This window comes from Bos indicus, chromosome 6, assembly GCF_029378745.1.
Source record: "Bos indicus isolate NIAB-ARS_2022 breed Sahiwal x Tharparkar chromosome 6, NIAB-ARS_B.indTharparkar_mat_pri_1.0, whole genome shotgun sequence".
Taxonomy (NCBI): Eukaryota; Metazoa; Chordata; class Mammalia; order Artiodactyla; family Bovidae; genus Bos; species Bos indicus.
The window spans coordinates 84,142,784-84,166,053 of NC_091765.1; the positions used below are offsets into that span (position 1 = coordinate 84,142,784).

The 23,270-nt window shown below is 36.9% G+C and overlaps 1 protein-coding gene across 3 annotated transcripts; it reads right to left on the minus strand.

Moving 5' to 3' along the window:
• Positions 1 to 1,152: 1,152 nt before the first annotated feature.
• GNRHR (gonadotropin releasing hormone receptor) lies at positions 1,153 to 21,764 on the minus strand. 3 transcript variants are annotated; one of them, XM_070791533.1, is made up of 4 exons: positions 21,143 to 21,763; positions 8,374 to 8,593; positions 4,689 to 4,812; positions 1,153 to 2,034 (listed from the first exon to the last, which is right to left on the minus strand). In XM_070791533.1, the coding sequence occupies exons 1-4, from the start codon at positions 21,662 to 21,664 to the stop codon at positions 2,013 to 2,015; spliced, it is 888 nt and encodes a 295-aa protein (XP_070647634.1). In that variant the 5' UTR covers positions 21,665 to 21,763; the 3' UTR covers positions 1,153 to 2,012. The 3 variants fall into 3 exon arrangements, with proteins under 3 accessions (XP_070647634.1, XP_019817706.2, XP_019817707.2); XM_019962147.2 differs by having other exon boundaries at positions 1,153 to 4,812; XM_019962148.2 differs by lacking the exon at positions 1,153 to 2,034 and having other exon boundaries at positions 4,588 to 4,812; positions 8,374 to 8,465; positions 21,143 to 21,764.
• Between the last annotated feature and the right edge of the window lie 1,506 nt (positions 21,765 to 23,270).

The window sequence follows — 23,270 nt, forward strand, 5'->3', positions numbered from 1 at the left end:
TCCCTGTTCAGCCCCCCGCTAGCTGCTGGCGGATGCAAGCCTCTGGGCTACCTCTCTGCTGGGAGTTGCAGCTAGACACGTAATCTGTGGGTTCTCTCTTTTTTTTCCTCCCAGTTATGTTGCCCTCCCAGATTCCAAACCTTTCCACAGACCCACCGGTAAGAGGGTTTCCTGGTATTTGGAAACTTCTCCTCCTTCATGACTCCCTCCCCAGGACAGGTCTCTGTCCCTAACTCTTTTGTCTCTCTTTTTATTTTTTATATTTTGCCCTACCTCCTTTCGAAGAGAATGGGCTGCCTTTCTGGGTGCCTGGTGTCCTCCCCCAGCATTCAGAAGTTGTTCTGTGGAATTTGCTCAGAGTTCAAATGATCTTTTGGTGAATTTGTAGGGGAGAAAGTGTTCTCCATGTCCTATTCCTCCACCATCTTAGGACCGCCCTTGGATTTTGATTTTGAAAATAATAAAATCTGTTCCCTTAGGGCTACATTTATTATTTAATTGCTATCGTGTAATTACTATATTTAGCCTTTATTCTTTTTGTTTAAATTGTGTGCTATTTAAACTTTGTGGTATACCTAGTTATGATTTTGAGAAGGTAATTGGTGATTATAGCTGGCACTTCTGCCTTCTGATCCCCAAAACATTCCCCTCTTGTTCTCATAAAACAAGACAAAAGAAAAACAGAGAGAGACAGAGAGGGTCGGGGGGAGAGAACTGATTAAAAAAAAAAAATTATCAGGTGACTAAATGTTCAGGGAAACCTAGTGCTGCTCTCTGTAAGATAAATCATATCCTTAAGGTGTTTAGGGTAATCCTTTTCTCCGTTGGTAGTGATTAGTTTAGGGGTGGTCATGTGCTCCAATTCTAGCCAGTTTAAGAGGAAGTGCTGAGGGTTCTCGCAAGGAGAGAAGCACAGTGAGAAGCCACCCTTTCTTTATGCCTTTGAGACTCCTAGTTGGTGACAACTAACTTCTAATAAATAAAGTAAAACCTAGAGGAAGTAAAGAAAATGACTCAAAGCTCTGAGCTAACCAACTCTGCATGCTTTCTTCTGGACTTCCTGTAGTATGAAATGAAAACTCACCATTTCTAGTCTGACATTTCTATTACAACAGAAAACACTCTAACAGAAACAGCATAAAACGAAAGTCATACAAACACACACATATAGTATTTATTTTACCCTTTTCTCATTACAAAAGCAATATATGTCTATTTTGGAAATTTGGGATATAGATATTCACAAGAAAGAAAATTTTTTAAAAATGAGAGATAACTATGTCAACACTTTTTGTGTATATTCTGTTGTTCCTATGCATGCACTTTGTATATTATATAATTTAAAAATTAAAGTAATTGTCTTATACCTAATTTTTAAACTTAATAACCAAAAGAACTAAATTAAAGATTTAAAACAATTAATCCTAATTAGAGATTAAATTGAATCTTAATTTTATTTAGTTTCCTATGAACACAAATTATAGCAGTCAGACAAGCTTTAGGAATTGGTTTGACATTGAAACTAGGCTAAAGATAAAACATGAAATTCAGATGTATTTTGACAGATGAAGTTTAAATGTATTTTAACACAAATATTATCTCTTTGAGACTACCAAGTAAGTTCTGAGAGCAGGGCACTTAAAATTTTTTTCTAGTTCATTTACATTGAGTTATGCTCCTGGGAAGATAATGTTTGTGGTACCTCAACAATTTTAGGTTTGCTTATTTTTAGCTATGATACCTCTGTTTTTTAGACTGAAGTTGAATTTGTGCAATCTTTGTTTAATTCAGTGTTGTTTGTTCATGTTATGTATAACTAAATTGAATTGCAAGCAGAAATCCATTTTTTAACCTGTTTTACGAGCGACTTCACTTTCACTTTTCACTTTCATGCATTGGAGAAGGAACTGGCAACCCACTTCAGTGTTCTTGCCTGGAGAATCCCAGGGATGGGGGAGCCTGATGGGCTGCCGTCTATGGGGTCGCACAGAGTCGGACACGACTGAAGCGACTTAGCAGCAGCAGCAGCATATGCTAAATAGAAGAAAAGACAGCCAAGATAGACTCTTAATTATCTGATAGATTTGATTACAGAAGATACAAGGAATCCTCATTTTTTGTTATGCCTGAAAATAGAGTAAATGATTATAATATCAAATATTAAATACTCTTTGTTGAGTGATGTACTTTTAACTTAAAAGTTACATTTACCTTTTGCACTATTAATTTTGGTTTGTATCCATATTCATATCATAATTTACATACCACAATATTTTATATAATATAGTTATTTCTGCAAAGTTTTTCATATATTTGGACCCTTAAGAGAGTTTCCAAGGTTAAAATGGTGAGTGATCAAATTGAAATCCAGTTTCAATATTATTATGTATATATAAACACAGTCCATGGGGTTGTGACTATGCACAAATAGATGAATACATTCTGATACATTTTTATTATAATAAACTTCTTTATAAATATACAAAATCAGTTGGCAATTCTTAATTTTTGTGTGACGTTGCTCCTTTGGCAGCCTGATTTGGCCTGTAAATTCCTCTCAGGATAATGTTTTTAAGTGCATAAAATAATAGAAATAAGAATCAAAGAAAAGTTGTTCCATCGAAATAGTTTTGTGCATAGAGCACAGGTTAAAAACACCTGCATAAAGATTTTGAATAGCCCTTTAGTTAATATATTTTTTAAAAATGCCTGAGAACATATCTAAATAAAACAGTTCCATGAACAAAGCCAAACTGACATACGTTTTATAAATATATCTACTAAAGCCCTTAGATTGAATCCCATATATTTTTGCTTTTAAATCCACACATCAAAATTGTTATAGTTTAGCAGTAAGAATATGCATGATAAAGAGACAAAGGAGAAGAATGATTTTGTTGTGACTTATCTTTATATTCCTGTGTCATCTAGCAGAACTATATATTCTTGGTATCAATATACACACCTTTAAAGTTAACTTTGAGTATTTTAGCACTTTACAAATTTTGAGTCCAGCCCAATTCAGTTGTGGAGTTGGGTCATTGATTGGCTAACTAAAGGTATGAGTTTAGTAAAAAGGAGATGTGTATGAAAAAAAAGTAGAAAGAAGGAATTCAATTAATGAAGACAGAATTGGAAAATAATATAGAATGTGGGAAAAAAACCCACCACACCCTACAAAACTAAAAGACAAAGTATGAGGAGAGAAAAATAAGGAAAGCAAAGACCTACCATTAGTTTAATTAGCAATTTACTTTCCACGGTTCCATAAGGTCTGGAATATGTGGAAATTACATTTCATCTTCAATGTGGCACTGCATATCACATGTGAATATAGTAATATTTTACCTATTTAAAAAAATGAATAGTGGTTGAGTTTCTTTTAAGTCCCTTATATAGTTTTCTTATTTAGTGGATACTAAAGAACCTTTTTATCCTATTCCCCTTTTCATGGAATGTGTGGAAACAGGCCTGAATTAAAAGAGGTATTGTGCCAACATATTTTGGAAACCACACCATTTAATGCAAATATCAGTGGATGTTAGTTACACATTTACAGAGAGTTTTCTTTTCCTTTTTCTAACACTCTTCTGTCTCTTTTGACTTGTAATAGTGAGATTGAGGTTTTCAGAGTTCATTTTACATATCAAATAATATTTTGCTTGTGCATTTGCTTGATCTCTCTCTCTCTCTCTTTTTTTTAGTGATTTGTGGATTATGGATTTAGAAAAATCAGAAGACAGAAAAAATCCATCATCTTAAAAGACAGGGTAGACTATTTATAAAACATAATCACTATAGATTTTTTCTTGATTGTATATTAAAACAGTGTTGTTATTACTGCACTTAATTACCACAAACTCCATAGACCACATAGCTGACAGGAATGTTCTATCCCCCAGTCCAAATCTGAACCCCTCTGAAACTCCCTTTTATATGGAGGTACTTCACAACCTGTACCAGGTGAAGAATGGGATGAAGGAGAACTTGTCAAGTTGAAGGAGTGGATAGTGGGTTGGTTGCTGAATACTCCAAATATCAGAATGCTTTTGAAGCCAAGGAAAAAATTAGATTCATTGCATTTTTTCTTAATCCACAGGAGGAAAAACTGATCATATGGGCAGGGGAAATACTATCTGTGCTTTATGTATTTTTATCTTAGCATAAGATTGTAATTGTTGCTAAGCCCCTTTGCAGAAAAAGGTCTGTGTTTCTCAGTGTTAATTTTTGGCATTTGTTTGCCTTAGGCCATGGCTATTTTAAATATTTATATATTATTATACAAGAATAAAGTGACTAAAAAACCCATATAATGTGTTATAGGGGTTCAGAAAGCAAAGAGATTAATTCAGAAACGTGATTAAGTGAAAATATTTCATTATTTTTCCTGAAAAAAATCTTTTCCTTGTAATTGAGTTTCTGTGATTTCTAAAGGAAGAAGCGTAACATTACCTTAAACTCTACTTTATTCATATGTAAATATGTCACACTATGCTTTGTGTTTCTCATTCCCAAAAGGGGAAATTCATTACTTTGCCTTTCTTTGACTTTCTATGCAGTCTAACAATTATAGAGAGAAATATCCATATATAAGTGGATCAAAGCATGGATTTAAAAAAGCAAAGAGAAAGAAGAAGTGATTTACTGGATCTGACACCCTGTTTACCATGTCAGGATCAAACCAATACCAAATTCCAAGGACATAGTAGGGCGTCCAGCAGACAGTAAATGAAGTGGCAAATGCAACCGTCATCTTTAGGGTCCTCAGCCGAGCTCGTGGTATATTGTTCTTGGACTGATTCAGTTGTAGTTCTTTTAAACAGAGAAAATAGAAGGTGTTTTTAATAACCAGTTTTATTACAAAGCCAAAATAGAAAAAAAGGAACAGAGAATCATAATTCAACCTGGTGAATATAATGGAGGCAAATTGCTAATAATTTTAATAATGACAATATGCTTGCAAAGCATGTTTATATTTCAAGTTTTCCACTCAGCTACATAATAAATAGAAATATTAAAGATAGTAATGCTCTTAAAATAAATTTTCCATCAAACTAATAAGGATTTGAAATAGGAGGTTACTCAAATTCTTCAAATAAAATTTTAAGAGAGTAGACTGAGGTTGAACTGAATTTAATTCTCTGCCCTTTGGTTGTCATACCAACATAGCCACATTTATTTTATAAATTTATAATTTTTCACCTTTCCTGACTGACCAAACAGGAAGCCCTGTTGCCATCATAGGAGGTGATGTAAGCTTGGTGCAGGCAAGAAACACATGCACTGGATTGGTGTCAGAATACTAGTTGGCATTAAGGAGATTTAAGGAATAATACACGATGGAGGAGTTGAAGGACATTAGCTCACCTCTTCTTATAGAAACACCAAAATCAGAACTAACTGCTGAACAGCTGTCAACAAAAAAAACCCCACTAGAACCTAACAAAAAAGATACCCTACATCATGTATGGATATGAGAGTTGGACTGTGAGGAAGGCTGAGCGCCGAAGAATTGATGCTTTTGAACTGTGGTGTTGGAGAAGACTCTTGAGAGTCCCTTGGACTGCAAGGAGATCCAACCAGTCCATTCTAAAGGAAATCAGTCCTGGGTATTCATTGGAAGGACTGATGCTGAGGCTGAAACTCCAATACTTTGGCCACCTCATGCGAAGAGTTGACTCACTGGAAAAGACCCTGATGCTGGGAGGGATTGGGGACAGGTGGAAAAGGGGACGACAGAGTATGAGATTGTTGGATGGTATCACCGACTCAATGGACATGAATTTGAGTAAGCTCCGGGAGTTGGTGATGGACAGGGAGGCCTGGAGTGCTGTGATTCATGGGGTCGCAAAGAGTCGGACATGACTGAGCGACTGAACTGAACTGAACTGAACATCCAAAGATAAAGAAGGAGACATAATGAGATGGTAGGAGGGGTGCAATAGTGATAAAATCAAATTACATACATACCAGGTGGGTAACCCACAAACTGTAAAATAATTAGACCACAGGAATTCTCCCACAGGAGTGAAAGTTCTGAGTCCCACATCAAGCTCCCCAGCTTGGGGATCTGGCAATAGGAGAGCCCCCAGAGAATCTGTCCTTGAAGACCAGCAGGGTTTGATCTTAGGAGTTAAACAGGACTGGAGGAAACAGAAACTCCACTATTGGAGGGCACCCACAAGGTCTTGTGAATACTAGGACCCAAGTTAAAAATGGGGACCTCATAAAAGACTGAGTTAGATTTACCTGCTAGTGTTGGAGGGTCTCCTATGGAGGCAGGGGGTGGTTGTGGCTCACTATGAGGACTCATTGGTGTAGCCCTCTTGAAGGCTGCCATTTTAACACACTAGACACATGAACTGACTTATGTGATTGGACATGTGAAGGCACATTCATATCTTTGAAAGTTCACAACTTTAAGGTTTGTATATAGAGGATTTACTGTATTTAAAGTGATGAGAGAACCCATAACCAAAAACACTCTGCTCAGCAAGGCTCTCATTCAGATTTGATGGAAAAATCAAAAGCTTTACAGACAAGCAAAAGCTAGGAGAATTCAGCACCACAAGACCAGCTTTGGAGCAAATGCTAAAAGTTCTCCAGGGGGAGAAGAAAAGGTCACAACTAGAAACAGGAAAATTATGAATGGAAATGCTTACTGGTGAAGGCAAACATACAATAAAGGTAGGAAATCATCTGTAGACAAATACAAAATCAAAACGATTAACTGTGAGGAGAGCATAAATGCAAGATATTGGAAAGGCATTTGAAATTAAAAGACCTGCAACTTAAAACAGTCTTGTTTACATATAGGCTGCTATATCAAAACCTCATGGTAACCAGAAACCAAAAATATACAATAGATACACACACACACACAAGAAAAAGGAGTCCAAACACAAAACTAAAGTGAATCTTACAGGAAATCAGTCCTAAATATTCATTGGAAAGACTGATGCTGAAACTGAAGCTCCAATATTTTGGCCACCTGATGCGAAGAACTGACTCATTGGAAAAAACCCTGATGCTGGGAAAGATTGAAGGCAGGAAGAGAAGGGTTGGATGAGATGAGATGAGGATGAGATGAGATGAGATGAGATAAGATGGTTGGATAGCCTCACCAACACGATGGACATGAATTTGAGCAAGCTCCGGGAGTTGGTGACGAACAGGGAAGCCTGGTGTGCTGCAGTCCATGGGGTCCCAAAGAGCCAGACATGACTGAGTGAACTGAACTGAAAGTGAGTCATCAATCACAAGAGAAGAGAACGAAATAGGAAGGGAAGGAAAAAACTTACAAAAACAAATCCAAAAAAATGGCAATAAGAACATTCATGTCTATAATTATCTTAAGTGTAAACAGATTAAACAGTCCAACCAAAAGACAGAGACTGGCTGAGTAGATACCAAAACAAGACCTATATATATATGCTGTCTACAAGAGACACACTTCAGATCTAGGGATACATAGAGACCACAAAAGAGCCAGATAAGATTTAGCAATCACCACCACCGACTGAACGTGAGGGGATGGAAAAAGGTATTCATTCAAAAAATAGATAACCAACAAGGGACTACTGTATAGCACAGGGAACTCTATTCTGTTATTAGGTTATTCTAAAATAACCTAAATGGGAAAAGAATTTAAAAATAAATAAATATGTGTATATGTATGACTGAATCATTTTGCTGTACATCAGGACTTAATACCATATTGCTAATCAACGATACTCCAATATAAAATTTTAAAAATTCATACATTTGTTTTTGAGAATGCAACAGATTATTGAAGCAAAAAAGATACAACCATGTGCCTGAAGTGAAAGATCAAATAGTCAATTGCATGTTCCATAATATTTAGCACACTCAACACACACACCGAAATGTGCATAGTGTGTGGATACACTGTGTAGATACAGGAGATTTGAATGTGATACAGAACAACTTAACTTTAACAGGTCTATTGGCAACTATATTATGAGTTGTACTTTGCTATATTCTAGGCATCAGGTGTTTGATAAAGTGTTATGATGAACCAGCAGGAACAATTTGCCCATGTTTCTACTGGGTAAATGAAGTAATTGTCCTTTTAGCTTTAATTCCATGCTGTAAATTTATAATATGGGGAGATATTAAATTACCTCATCTCTAAATTGGGGATAATAAAAGTATTGCCTCATAGGGTGATTTTGAATACTGAAAGAGTTAATTAATGTATGTTAGTTGCTCATAATAATATCACAATACTATTACAATACAACACTATTACAGATAAAATAGTACCTGGCACAGCAAGTGCCACTCTGATTCTCTGGTTGGGGTATTGCCGTTAACAACTGTCCATCCACAATTAATCTGAGAAATACATACTGTGGGGATCCTGATGAAGGACCCTTGTTAGGGTAAAGATGATTTTTGCATTGCAGATCACCATGATGAGAAGAGGGATGATGAAGAGGCAGCTGAAGGTGAAAAAGTTATAAAAGGCTTGATGCCACCACTGTGGAAAACTGCAGTGTGTTACACACTGAGAGAAACCTTCAGTCTGTCCAGAGTCATCTGCTAAATGGATCATCCCAAAGATGTATAGCTGTAGGAGAAAATTTAAAACATTAAAAAGGGATATTGCTTATTTTCAAACAATATTTGCAAGTTTTCTCGAAAGTTTTCTCTTCTGTATTATACTAATCTTCTAACATGTTGTTGCCCAAAGCAACTGCTAAGCTTCTTGACATTTGGCTTTTGGCTTTTCTACAAAAAGTTGTAAGTGGATCTTTAGTTTAAATATGTTTGGGTAATGTGAATGGATCTGTAGGATTTTGAATTTCTTCCAAAATTATTTCAGCCTTGCCGAATAATCACCAACCAAAGATTTAAACCTCCTCTGTATTTCAATTTCATATGCTATTATGATGAGTAAACTTTTTGCAAGTGATTTTATTGTTAAATCTGCAGCACAAAAAAACTGTCTGGCATTTAGAATATGCCCTCAAAATAAATATTTAAATTTTATTTTTGTGACATAAGATCTCATTAAAATGGCCAGAAACATGTACAGACAGTTCATTAAAAAAGGGTGTAACAGTGACCCTTAAGTATATAAAAACATAGTTTCAACCTCACTTATGATAAGAGCAGTGTCAATCAATTAAGGCTACACTGATATGCCATTTCGCACTATCAAGTCTGGCAAAATTAAAAAACAAAAACAAAACAGTAGCACACTCTCATGGGAAGGCTATAGGGAAACAGAAACTCTCATACATTGCTAATGGGCACACAAATTGGTACAATCATTAAGGAGAGGAATTTGGCAATAATTAGTATACATTTGTACTTACCTTTGACTCAGCAATCTGACATTCAGGAGTTTTCCATGAAGATACACCCCTACTTCCATTATATGAACATACATGTGCACAAGATTATTCACTGATGCATTGTTTATACGTGAAAAACATTGAAAATAATCTAAATATTAATTCATAGAACACCAGCTGAATAAACTATGGTGGACCACACAATGGAGTCCTATAGAGTAGTAAAAAAAGAGGGAGGGAAATTTCTATCTGAAGGTGTGTGTGTATACATGTACATACATTTATTCTAGCTCTGTGTGGAGAGAGGCTAAGAACAATGTCATCTAAGTAGCAGTGAGCATACCCCGCTCTCCAGTACCCAGATCTTATTTTTATTTTTTTTTTAATTTTTATTTTATTTTTAAACTTTACATAATTGTATTAGTTTTGCCAAATATCAAAATGAATCCGCCACAGGTATACATGTGTTCCCCATCCTGAACCCTCCTCCCTCCTCCCTCCCCATACCATCCCTCTGGGTCGTCCCAGTGCACTAGCCCCAAGCATCCAGTATTGTGCATCGAACCTGGACTGGCAACTCGTTTCTTACATGATATTTTACATGTTTCAATGTCATTCTCCCAAATCTTCCCACCCTCTCCCTCTCCCACAGAGTCCATAAGACTGTTCTGTACATCAGTGTCTCTTTTGCTGTCTCGTACACAGGGTTATTGTTACCATCTTTCTAAATTCCATATATATGCGTTAGTATACTGTATTTATGTTTTTCCTTCTGGCTTACTTCACTCTGTATAATAGGCTCCAGTTTCATCCACCTCATTAGAACTGATTCAAATGTATTCTTTTTAATGGCTGAGTAATACTCCATTGTGTATATGTGCCATAGCTTTCTTATCCATTCATCTGCTGATGGACATCTAGGTTGCTTCCATGTCCTGGCTATTATAAACAGTGCTGCGATGAACATTGGGGTACACGTGTCTCTTTCCCTTCTGGTTTCCTCAGTGTGTATGCAGATCTTATTTTTAGTATCATTCTCTACCAAAAGGAATCAGAGCTCATTGGCGAAGTGCGTAATCCCAAGGTTGGGGCAATCAAAGCACAATAAGTCGTTGGAACACCTGCTGTGCCAAAAAGTCTGGAAATGCCCAGAGAATGATGGAGCATGTGAAAACATTTCAGGCACCAGCTTGAAAGAGGTCCCATTGGCCAAATTTGGGATAGTTTAAGCATGAAAACAAACAAACAAACCCCGATAGAAAAGAATAAGAGTTCAAATAAAGAAACCATGACTCCATGCTGATGTAAATGACAAAACCAGAATAACAAATACATGGGGAAAGGAAAAAGCTCTTTACTATACAGAAAGTCAGCTAGTAAATGTAAAAGATACAATGGAAGTAGTGATTACCATTTTGTAGTTACTATAATAATAATTGATTCAGGCAAGATCACCAATGAATGGCAAAACATTATAAACAGTAAAGTAATAACTTTACAGTAGAGAAATAACCAAATAATTAAGCTAACATTGCCAATAATGGGACAGATTGACAGCATCTGCTTCCTTCTAGAAAGCATTGAGAAGAACTGAGTCACCTCTTTCATGTTTTTGTTAAAAATCAAATCAGTCAATCCTAAAGGATATCAATCCTGAGTATTCATTGGAAGGACTGAAGCTGAAGCTCCAATACTTGGGCCACCTGATGGAAAGAACTGACTCATTAGAAAAGACCTGATGCTGGGAAAGATAGAAGGTGGGAGGACAAGGGGATGACAGAGGATGAGATGGTTGGATGGCATCACTGACTCAATGGACATGATTTTAAGCAAGCTCTGGGAGATAGTGAAGGACAGGAAAGCCTGGTGTGCTGCATCCCATGGGGTTGCCAAAAGTTGGATACGACTGAGTGACTGAAGAACAACAATGTAGACAAAGAATGTCGCTTACACAGTAAACAAAGGATGTTGTGGCCATCAAGTTATTAGCCACTGTACTTACCCTCAGGAGTGCTCCCTAAGGAGTGGATTCAGGATGGAGAAAAGTAGAAACATGGCCCTAGATAGTTAAGATGATGTATCAAAGGAATGATCTCAATAAGCCCAAACTCTTGCATTTTTCTGTACTTAGAAAAGCGCTACATTCATTAACCTGAGATGTATGGTTTTTCTTTAATTAGCAACAATCTTCTGATGTTCTGACTACCAGGTTTTTGTTGCAAAGAAGCCTCCTATTAAAAACTCCTGGCTCCTCTGTTGCCTCTTATGAATTGGGAGCAATCTGAGAGACTGTCTTCTAGGCTTAAGTTCTCAAAAGTCTACTGAATAAAACATATTTCTCAACTTTTAGGTCATAGATTTTTTTTCAGTTGACAAGTGCACAACCTGAATCTACCCCCAAGAAAATATCAATCAAACTCAAATTGAGGGGCATTCTACAAAACAACTTGTCTGCACTCTTCAAAAATGTCAGTGTCATGAAATACAAAGAAAGACCAAGGAACTGTTCTAGTTTAAAGGAGACTAAAGAGACAAAGGGTCTTACCAGGTGACTCAGTGGTAAAGGATCTCCCTGTCAATGCAGAAGACACAGGTTTGATCCCTGGGTTGGGAAGATCCCCTGGAGTAGGAAATGGCTACCCACTCCAGTATTCTTGCCTGAAAAATTCTGTGGATAGAAGAGCCTGACAGGCTACAGTCCATGGGGTCAGAAAGAGTTGGACACGACTGAACACGCAAGCAAAGAGACAAGGCGACTGAACCTCTCGCATAATCTTGAATTTTCTTTATTAAAGGGGATATTATTGAGACAGCTGAGAGATGAATAGGGCATATAGATTAAATGGTAGTACTTCAGTTCAGTTCAGTCACTCAGTTGTGTCTGACTCTTTGCAACCCCATGGAATGCAGCACGCCAGGCTTCCCTGTCCATCACCAACTCCTGGAGCTTGATCAAATTCATGTCCATCGAGTCAGTAATGCCATCCAACCATCTCATCCTCTGTCATCCCCTTCTCCTCCTGCCTTCAGTCTTTTCCAGCATCAGGGTCTTTTCCAAGGAATCAGTTCTTCACATTAGGTGGCCAAAGTATTGGAGCTTCAGCTTCAGCATCATTCCTTCCAATGAATATTCAGGACTGATTTCCTTTAGGGTTGACTGGTTTGATCTTGCAGTCCAAGGAACTCTCAAGAGTCTTCTCCAACACCACAGTTCAAAAGCATCAATTCTTTGGCAGTCAGTAGTACTGTATTGGAGAAGGCAATGGCAACCCACTCCAGTACTTTTGCCTGGCAAATCCCATGGACGGAGGAGCCTGGTAGGCTGCAGTCCATGGGGTCGCTAGGAGTCGGACACGACTGAGTGACTTCACTTTCACTTTTCACTTTTATGCATTGAAGAAGGAAATGGCAACCCACTCCAGTGTTCTTGCCTGGAGAATCCCAGGGACAGGGGAGCCTGGTAGGCTGCAGTGTATGGGGTCGCACAGAGTCGGACACGACTGAGGCGACTTAGCAGCAGCAGCAGCAGTACTGTATTAATGTTAATTTCCCGATTTTGATACTTTATACTGCGCTTATGTGCTAGAAAAAATACACTGAGGTATCGAGAGAGGCATCATGTCTGAACTTTTAAACAATCCATAAAAACATGCATACAAGAGAGAGAATAAGCAATGTAGCAACATGTTAATATTTGGGGAATCTGAGGGAAAAGTATCCTAGAAATCTTTGTATGATTCTTGCAGCCTTTCCCTAAGTGTGAAATTATTTTAAAAAAAGAACTTGTTGAGTCAACAAGGAAACAATGCAAGTGGTTTTCACAAACAAGTTTTAGTTGACATTTATTCATTCTTTCCCAATTTGTCAAGCACACTTCTTACTTCATAATTTCCAAAATTTTCTACTGAAAAACTTCATTTTACCACAAAATATCATTAAAATGAAGAGATAAGAGTGCCCAAGAGCTTTAAAACTGATAAGTTAATTCAAACAAAAATGTTGCAGGTTTGTTTGTTTGTTTGTTTTTTTTAAGTTTTAAGCAAGTGAGGGGCAGTATTCATTTTTATTTAGTTGTTGACTGAATTAGTAAACTTAAATTCCATTTAGTTAATTTAATAAGCTCAGAATTTCTTTCCTTTTGGGGGTGGCAGAGTGGAAAGAGTATACCTTAAAAAAATACTGTTTTCCTCTTTGCTTGTAGAGTAGAAAAGTTTTAATAAATATAAAATATAATAAACAAAATAAATACATATATAATAAGATCTAAGTACATATAATATAAAATACAAGCCTATTTTATTTGTAATTAAAATGCTGATTTTCAGTTTGTGATCTTTTCAGCTTCAAGGGCAAACAAGAATTTTTAGGTTAATCCACTAGAGGGCGCCCAATGACAATATTATCAATCTTAAAGTCAAGAAAAGCAAGTTCAGCTAATTCTGTTTTATGATCCAGATCAATTTTTTCCATGTTACAAAGTGACCCTTTCAGTTTTTCCATACTTCTTTGCAAACTGCCCTTATTTAAAGTTGAGTTTTGAATTTGACCCAACAGGTGTTGTGAATTGAAATCTTTGGAAGGGTTTTTCACATGACCCTGAGAGTCTTCTAACTCTTAAAAATCGTTTTTTCTTCCCATCTCCCTAGTCAGCCTTGGAACCATATAATCTGAATTTGATTTTCTGCTCTGCACAGGGTCACATTTTCACTTTAATAGTTCATATTTTTAAGTTATAATGATGAGTCTTTCAATGAAAAGGACTTTATAGTACTATGGTTTGAATTTGGTTTTCATCTTTATGTAATGAATGCTTGTTTTTAAAGCAACTCCTTGGTCATAAAACTATACTTGGTACACTCTGTCATGAAAGATGAACTAAATATATTGTGCTATCAAGAAATTAAATATTTCTTAGGGGAGATACAGCATGTATGTGACAACTATAATACTCAATAGACTGTGACAAGTTCCGAAGGAGAGTTATAGTGTTATGAAAATTCAGAATTTTACTCACCCACAAACTAATTTGTTTTAGGCTTCATTCAGTTTATTTTCAACTCCAAGACCATGTTCATTTGAATGATTAATATAGGGATATACTTTACTTCCAGTGATTCTTTCATACTTGGATGATATTTCAAAAGTTTCTTTGTTTCTCCTCTCTCATGCCTGGCCCCAGTTCTCATCAGTGTTTACTTTATTTTGCCCTAAACAATAGCAGTTTGTTCTCCACCTTTACAGTCACTTGCAGATGCTATTCCTCTTAGCACATAATTTTTAACCTTCGCCTTACCCCATATTAGTGACACCATGACTTAATCTTTCTGAAGGTGATTATCTTTAGATGCTATGCTTTAGGTTCCTCTTGGGATTCCCTGCTAAGACAGTAATGAATCCGTCTGCAAAGTAGGAAACCCGGGTTCGATCCCTGGGTTGGGAAGATGCCCTAAAGAAAAGAATGGCTTCCCACTCCAGTATTCTTGCCTGGAGAATTCCATGGACAGAGGAACCTAGTGGGCTAGGGAGATATAAATAGTATTTAACTCTAGGGACTGTCATGACAGTTAACAAGCGAATACTTGCAAAGCACCTAGAGTAATGCCTGGCCCACAGTTAGCACTATATAAATCATAGCCATTATTAAACATTTTTTTGAGGCACACAATATATAAATATATATTGCATATGTTTACATATTTATAAACTTATACCATATTTTTCCTGATATCACTTAACTATTTATTCTCACCTTAAGATTTTCCTGCCTTTTCCTTCTCTAGCCTCTTACAGGAAAAAAGAGACAGTATTGCACACTGTGATACAATGATATGCATGCATGCTCAGTCGCTCAGTCATGCCAACTCTTTGTGACCACATGGACTATAGCCCACCAGGCTCTTCTGTTCATGTAATTTTCCAAGCGGGTTGGAAATCCTGGCGGTTAGGATTCTGGGCTTTCACTGCTGAAGCCCGATTACAATCCTGCTAGGGGAACTGAGATCCTGCAAGTCGCACAGCATGACCAGAGACAAATAAAAAAACAAAAAGCAACACAGAAGCATTTAACACAATTCCTGGCACATATTTATGTACTGAATAACTATTATTTATCAAAATAATCATCACCATTATTGTTATTTCTGCTACTAGTATGCTGTTACTATATTCCAGTAACATTTTTTGGCATATTGTACACATGTAGTGAGTATTTATTGAATTTAAGCTGCTTGTGGGTCTTCCCAGGTGACACTAGTGGTAAAGAACCCTCCTGCCAATGCAGGAGACATAAGTGATGCCACTTTGATCCCTGGGTCGGGAAGATCCCCTGGAGGAGGGCATGGCAACCCACTCCAGTATTCTGGCCTGGAAAATTCCATGGACAGAGGAGCCTGGCAGCCTACAGTCAGTCCATAGGATTGCAAAGAGTCAGACATGACTGAAGTGACAGCATGTATAGAGCATGCACAAGCTGCTTGTCAAGTTCAGAAGAGCCTGCTAGCATTGTAAATTTATGTTTGTAACAGGCAAGCCTCCACATTTATTCAGACCACACATCTTCACACCAAAGAATAAAGGAATACTCATATACAACAGACCCTCCAAATCTTTGGGTTCCACATCTGCAGATTCAACTAACCAGAGATGGAAAAATATTCAGAAAAAAATTTTTAGAAAGTTCCAAAGAGTAAGACGTGAACTTGGAAAGCTCCAGAAACTGTCTATATAATATTATATTGTATTTACAATTATTTACACAGCATTTACATTGTATTAGGTATTATAAGTAATCTAGAGATGATTTAAAGTATATAGGAGGGTGTACATAGGTTACAGGCAAATAGTATATCGTATTTTATAGAAGGGACTTGAACATCTGGGAAATTTCTTATCTGAGGCCACCACGGTGGGGAAGGAGGATGTCTAGGAACCAATCCCCTGGGGATATCAAGGGTGACTGCATTTTCTCTTCAGGCCTGGGTTACCTACAGAATTAAAAAGCTGTCAACATATAATTCTCCCTAGTAACACAGAGAAACCAGTGATGTGAACTCTATCTGCAAATAATCTGCTGCTCTGGAATTTTTGTGGTCTTAGATGACAGTCATCAGAAACCTTGCGTTTTTTAATTGGAAATGGACACACCAGATTCAGGAAATGTTTTCTGCTTAACATGTACCTACTAGCCTGACCACAGTCAGTCTTAAGTCAGATATCCTTTCAAGTCCTGTTGGCTGTCTTGCCTTGCCTTCCTCTCCCTTCCGCCTTTTCTTCCTTTCTTATCCTATGTTTAGAAACAATACCTCCAAGACTTGAATCATTATGCTCTGGCATATAAATCTTTTAGAGTGAATAAGACAGCTTAGTGACTAGGGAGGACATTGGCCAAATTTACTTATCAGTCAGAATAAATGTCATAATTTTTTGAAGCAATCTTTACATAAGCAATTTTGTTTGCTGTTTCTTAAATAATTATTTTATTTTCATACTCATATTTCCCTAATACTTTTTTCTCCTGACTTCAAAAATCCTATTATGAAGGAAGTAATTAAGGTAGGAAAAGGGGAAGAAATGAATAGTAATGCATTTTTAAGACTTTATACTTAAAGTCTTATATATGATTGTGTATATCTTACTCTTTATAGCACTTTTTACAATGACCCTTTTAAACTTGGTTAAGTAAATTACTCAGATAGCTGGTAAAAGACAGCACTGAGATTTGAAACCAGCTTTGTTTAAATCCCACTGCCTTTCAGACTTGCAGGGATATCTGAGGTCTTCTGAGACTAGGACTGGAGCTGGTGAATGGTCAAACAGAGGACTGGGGCTCCCTTATCCCTATTTGACCAGAGCAACTCCACTTATATCTGCTTCATTTATTGAAGCTCCACACGGAATTTCATTTTAAATAAAATTCAATTACAAGCAAAAGTATAAAATTGTGGTCACAGGACACTGAAAGTTTTGGAAATATATCCCCAAACCATCACAGAACTCTGAGGTGATCAACAAGGTGGAAAAGCAAGGTGGTCAGTTTGAAAGTTGGTCATTCTGAACTCTAGCAAAATGTCATAAATTCTCAGGTTCCTGGGAACATGACAACTAGCTTGTTAATTTTTTTTTCTTTTTCCAACCTAGCATGAATTAATCAAGTGATAGAATATCCATATATATACCAAAGGATGAATACAATCCTAAAGGAAATCAATCCTGAATATTCATTGGAAGGACTGCTGCTGAAGCTGAAGCTCCACCTGATGTGAAGAGCTGACTCATTAGAAAAGACCTTGATGCTGGGAAAGATTGAGGGCAGGAAGAGAAGGGGACGACAGAGGATGAGATGGTTGGATGGCATCACTCACTGACTCAGTGGACATCAGTTTGAGCAAACTCTGGGAGATGGTGAAGGACAGGGAAGTCTGGTGTCCTGCAGTTCATGGGGTCACAAAGAGTTGAACATGACTGAGCAATTGAATAACAACAAACACAGGATGAAAATTAAAAGTCATCCTTTCAAACGCCTTTTAAATTAGCCACAACAGGATGTGCTTTTGTCAATGGGCTTTGTGGGGCGTGGTGAAGCGTGAGCTGTACTCACTGCATCACACAGCCTGGAAATCAAAAGCCTTTCCTATCTCTTGTCTTCCCCATCACGCACACATTACATTACTCACAGGGTTGAAGCCTCTTTTATTCAGAGAGAAAGAGCAGAGAGCTATAATAAAAAGATAAACTGGACTTAACAAAAAGACAGGAATACAACAGGTCAAGTGGCATTGGGCAAACAATTAATCCTTTTAAGTGAATACTTTTCAAACTGCGGGTTGTACCCATCAGTTAGTTGTAATCAGTAATAAAAAATGATTTGGAACAGAATAGAGTATTTATTTTATGAAAACTTTTCTCAGTTATAGGTCTATGAGAGATAGATTAAGTCTTCATGTAGTCTGTATTTCTTTCTTTCCATTACTGTCAAGAAGGTTTGAAGGACATTGATTTCAAAGGTTCTCTTTGAATGGTCTTTTTTATGTGAAATGGGGATAATAGCATAACCTTTAGGTACCTCACAGAGTCCGTGTAAATACCAAATAAGATTATGAATGTGAGGTCTTTCAGGAAACTTCAGCAAAGTGCTTTATCAATTTAAAGTGCTGCTGAAAGCAAGAATGAGTCATTTGTTTTACAAAATGAAATAGCGTCAATACTACCATATTCTGTGACCCATATGTAAATTTTCTTAGGTACATCATTTTAATAATGTACAACATGATGGCCACAGTTAACACTGATGTATGATGTTTAGAAAAGTTGTTAAGAGAGTAAATCCTAAGAGTGCTCATCACAAGGAAAGAAAACTTTTTTCTTTTCATTGTGTCAATATGAGATGATGTAAGAAGTTAGCTGAAACTATTGTGTTAATCATTTCACATTATATGTAAATCAAGATATCATGCTGTACACGTTAAACCTACATGGTGATGTATACAGACTGTTTTTCAAAAAATTGAAAATGAAGAAAAACAAAAAAATCATTTAATCCTTGTGTAAGACTCATGAAAGTTATATGGCGTCCACATTGTTCTCAGAGTTTCCCCCAGCTTTCTTCTGTTATATACATCCATTCCACCTCCATTTATTGATTCATCTATCCAAACTTTGTTTTCATTTTAGTAAAAGGTGAAAGGTTTATTTGATCTGAAGAGGAATCAGAGTATCCAAACATTTAAAATTTATATTTTTGTTGGGTGTCTCATTAAGTACTGTGAATATGAATTAAATTGAACACAACAGTTTTCACTGTTGTAGCAGCACATATCATAATGGCAAAGACAAACAAGTACATAATTACAATGTTTTCTGACAAAGAAACAGTGTGCTATGAGGTCAAAGGAAAGGCAGCAACCATGAAATCTAATTTCCTGCTACTGTCAATCTGTCACTTGAGCCAAACAAGTCTCCTTTGAAAATTAATCACTTTACAACTTTTGCTGAAAAATACATGTGATCCTTGGCTTTTTTTTTTCCATTCAAATACATTCATCTTTAAAAACTCAGTTTAGGGCTTCCCTTGTGGCTTAGCGGGTAAAGAATCTGCCTACAGTGAGGGAGACCTGGATTCGATCCCTGGATTGGGAAGATCCCCTGGGGGAGGGCATGGCAACCCACTCCAGTATTTTTGCCTGGAGAATCCCCAGAGGAGCCTGACAGGCTACAGTCCACCGGGTCGCAATGAGTCAGACATGACTGAGCAACTAAGCATAAGACCTATTATATAAGCATTAATAAAATTGTTAAAGACCTTTAAAAAAAAAAACTCAGTTTATCCTACTTTTACCCTTCCTTCACCATTTTAACTTTAATAATTCATCTCTCTCTCTTCTTACACTGGTAATAGACTTGAAAACTTTTTTGTACATAGTTGTATTCATTTTGTATAAGTTTTATTTCTATAACTGAATGACATTTTTTTGTCTCTTTGTTTCATCAGTAGCTGGTTCAGTGTTAGGAACCCAACTTGTGTTTATCTTCTCTAAGAAAATTGAACAATATATAAATACACATCACTCATAGTTCAAAGAAATAAAATGGAAAATTTCAGAGCATAAACCTTTGCTAAGTAACCTCATTTAAGTAACATATTTGCTAAATTAATTCTTGTATATGCAGTCACTGTGAGAATAATTTTAATATACTTTTCTCCAGGGAAATCAAAGCATTTTGTTTTTTTTCTGCCATAAAACACACACTGATATACAAAAAATGTCAAGTGAGGAATTGGTGGGAGAATATAGTTATCTAACTTTCTAGTGTCCTGAACTATTTAGTGCATCTTGTGTGGCAGCTTTTGTTTGTTTGTTTGTTTTTATGCCAGCTGGCTAGTTTAGAATCTCTAGATAAATTTCTATTTGTAGTGACAAGTTTTTGGAGGATCATGGTAAACTCTGACTTCCTGACACATCCCTGTACCCTGGATTCATCACAGGGTACATTCACAAACATAGAGACAATTTGGTCATCTTTGCCATTTTCAAGAATGCATCGTCTTCTTCAGAGATTTGGCTGTTGAAGAGGCAGATTCTGAAGATCCATCAGCTGGGGTGCCTCTGATAAAGACAGTCTGGAGGGCTATCTACTTTCTGAAGGAGAGGGCCTTGCCTGCACCAACAGTCATAGAGTTTTGCTAACAGCCTGTTACAGTCTCATCTACCTCCAGATAAAGCTCAAGTCAACCTCAGGGAAATGTTCAAATATCCAAACGTCTAAGATGTCCCACATTTCCTTTTATTCAATCCCACCCAGCTGCAAACTGCAGAACATACTAATTAAGGCTAGTTCTTTCTATGCTGCAATGACAGAAGACTCAAGAAGTTCCAAATAAAACAAGTTATGCATACTTTCTACCTATGCAAATTTTATTATTCCTAAAGATTCCCCCAATTTACCATGTCAACCAGAGTAAAAGAAAATGTAGATGAAAGAATCAAATGAGGATGAGTTCAAATTTGAGAATAGCTTCATTTTGAGGGAGCATTTACTATGTACCAGATAGTATGATAGAAAACTTAACAAATGATTTGTTTAATCATTACAAAGGTGCATCAAGTAGACGTTACCTCCATTTTATAAATGCAAGACCTGAAACCCAGAGAGGTTAAGATATTTGCCAAAGGTAACAGAGCAGAGTCAGGATTAAATTCCACACTCTGACTTCCAGAGCCCAAGCTCTTAGAGATAATACAATACTACCTTTGACAAGACCTTCATTCAGATTTAGATAGGAAATCTGTAATCTCCATAAAAAGTTTGCAATGTTGGTTTACCTGTGGTCCAGCAAAGATGCTACTGAGAAGCCAGGCCAAGCCAATCATGAACTGTCCAAGCTTGCTGTTGCTTTTCACTGCTAGAGGCTTGGTGATCGCCAGCGAGCGGTCAAGGCTGATCACCACCATCATGAAGGCGGGGGCGTACATGGAGAAAAGCTTCAGATAGCTGAGGACTTTACAAAGGAGCTCTCCAGCATACCATTGAACAGTTATGTTCCACATTCCATCCAGTGGCATAACAATCAGAGTCTCCAGCAGGTTGGCTAAAGTCAAATGTTTTAAAAGCAACTTCATTCTCGAGAGTTTTTTCCTCTTCTCTTTCCTTTGAGTCCAATTCTGAAGTTTCAACAAGAAAGAAGTGTTGAAAATTGTGGAGAGTAGAAAAAGGAAGAAAGTAACTGTCACTCGGATCTTTCCAGATAGGGTCAGGGTGGGGAGGCTGCCTGGTGTTAGAGGGATGCTGCTGTTGATCGCTGAACAGAGGTTTTCATTCTGTTCAGGAGAGTCACTGTTTGCCATCCTTTATGGCTGATGCAGCTTCAAGACTCGTGTTTCTGGCACTTCTGATATTTTATTGTAATTGCACTTGGAGTCCTGTTTTATTTCAGCCTTCTTTGGCTGATAACGTCACAGGTTTATATTTATGTCAAATTTTGTCCCTGAGATATTTTGTATTTAAAGTGAAAGATCAAGGTGAACTTGTTTTGTGGGCTTGTAATCCAGCAGGGTGCTAAAGCAAAGCAGACAAACACTTTCTGAGGGCCAAATGTAACTGTAGTATCTCAGCAGATGGCCTGGTTTTCACAACATTTTTCCTAAGTGAAGAAGGACGTTTGAAACTTAATTTTGTAATTAAAATTCTCTTAGGATATTATTCAAGTAAATTTAGTGAAGATGTTTTCTAAAAAAAAAACCTTAAGTGTTCTGTTCAATACATGCAAAATGAAAAAGAAGAAAATACTAAAAAAAAACTTGATCCAGTTAAGATTTGTAATTTAAAGAATCACAAATTTGTAATTTCTCAAAAAATTTGTTTTCTTTTCAATCACACAATGCTGAGCATCCAAACACTAGATAAATATATTTATTCAGAACTGTCCTCTATGAAACATCAAACTAATACCTTAACAGTTAGAATCAATTTGATATAATATTGAGATGCATTCAAATTTATCAGTCTTAATGTTTAGATAAAATCATTAACTTCATGAAAAATTTTTGTTATTGCTTTGATTTTATAATTGTCTAATTATTGTACTTGCCGTTTTTGCACATTATTTCATAGGGTAGCTTGGTATTAGAGGGAATACTGTATAAATGTCTTAACCACGTCTATGCATGCTTACGGAGAAGGCAATGGCACCCTACTCCAGCACTCTTGCCTGGAAAATCCCACGGACGGAGGAGCCTCGTGGGCTGCAGTCCATGGGGTCGCTAAGAGTCGGACACGACTGAGTGACTTCACTTTCACTTTTCACTTTCATGCATTGGAGAAGGAAATGGCAACCCACTCCAGTGTTCTTGCCTGGAGAATCCCAGGGACGGGGGAGCCTGGTGGGCTGCGGTCTATGGGGTCGCACAGAGTCGGACACTACTGAATCGAATTAGCAGAAGCATGCATGTTTATATACAATATACATCCCTTTATATTGTAATTGGACCATTTCACACTAGGGCCACTTAGAAACTTTCTCTGTGTTGTTGCTGTATCTTACACATTGAGTGTTGGATGATGTTTCCTACTACTGGTATGATTTAGATTGGAATTTATTAAATTACCAGATTGATTTGTCTCATCAGCTAGTTTGCTTCTATAGCAGCCAAAGAAAGAATAATGTTAAAAGTAAGGGTGGTTATTTTAATTTAGATGGCCCATTCTTGTAGTTTCATTTATTTGTTTGTTGTCTTACATTCATTTATTAAATAAATAATTACTAAATACGTGCTATATATACTCTCTTGGCAGGTGAATGAAATATGAATATAGCATCATTTGGGCTTCCTTGGTGTCTTAGTGGTAAAGAATCCACCTGTCATTGCAGGAGACATTGGTTCAATCCCTGGATTGGGAAGATCCCCTGGAGAAGGAACCGGCAACCCACTCCAGTATTCTAGCCTGGGAAAT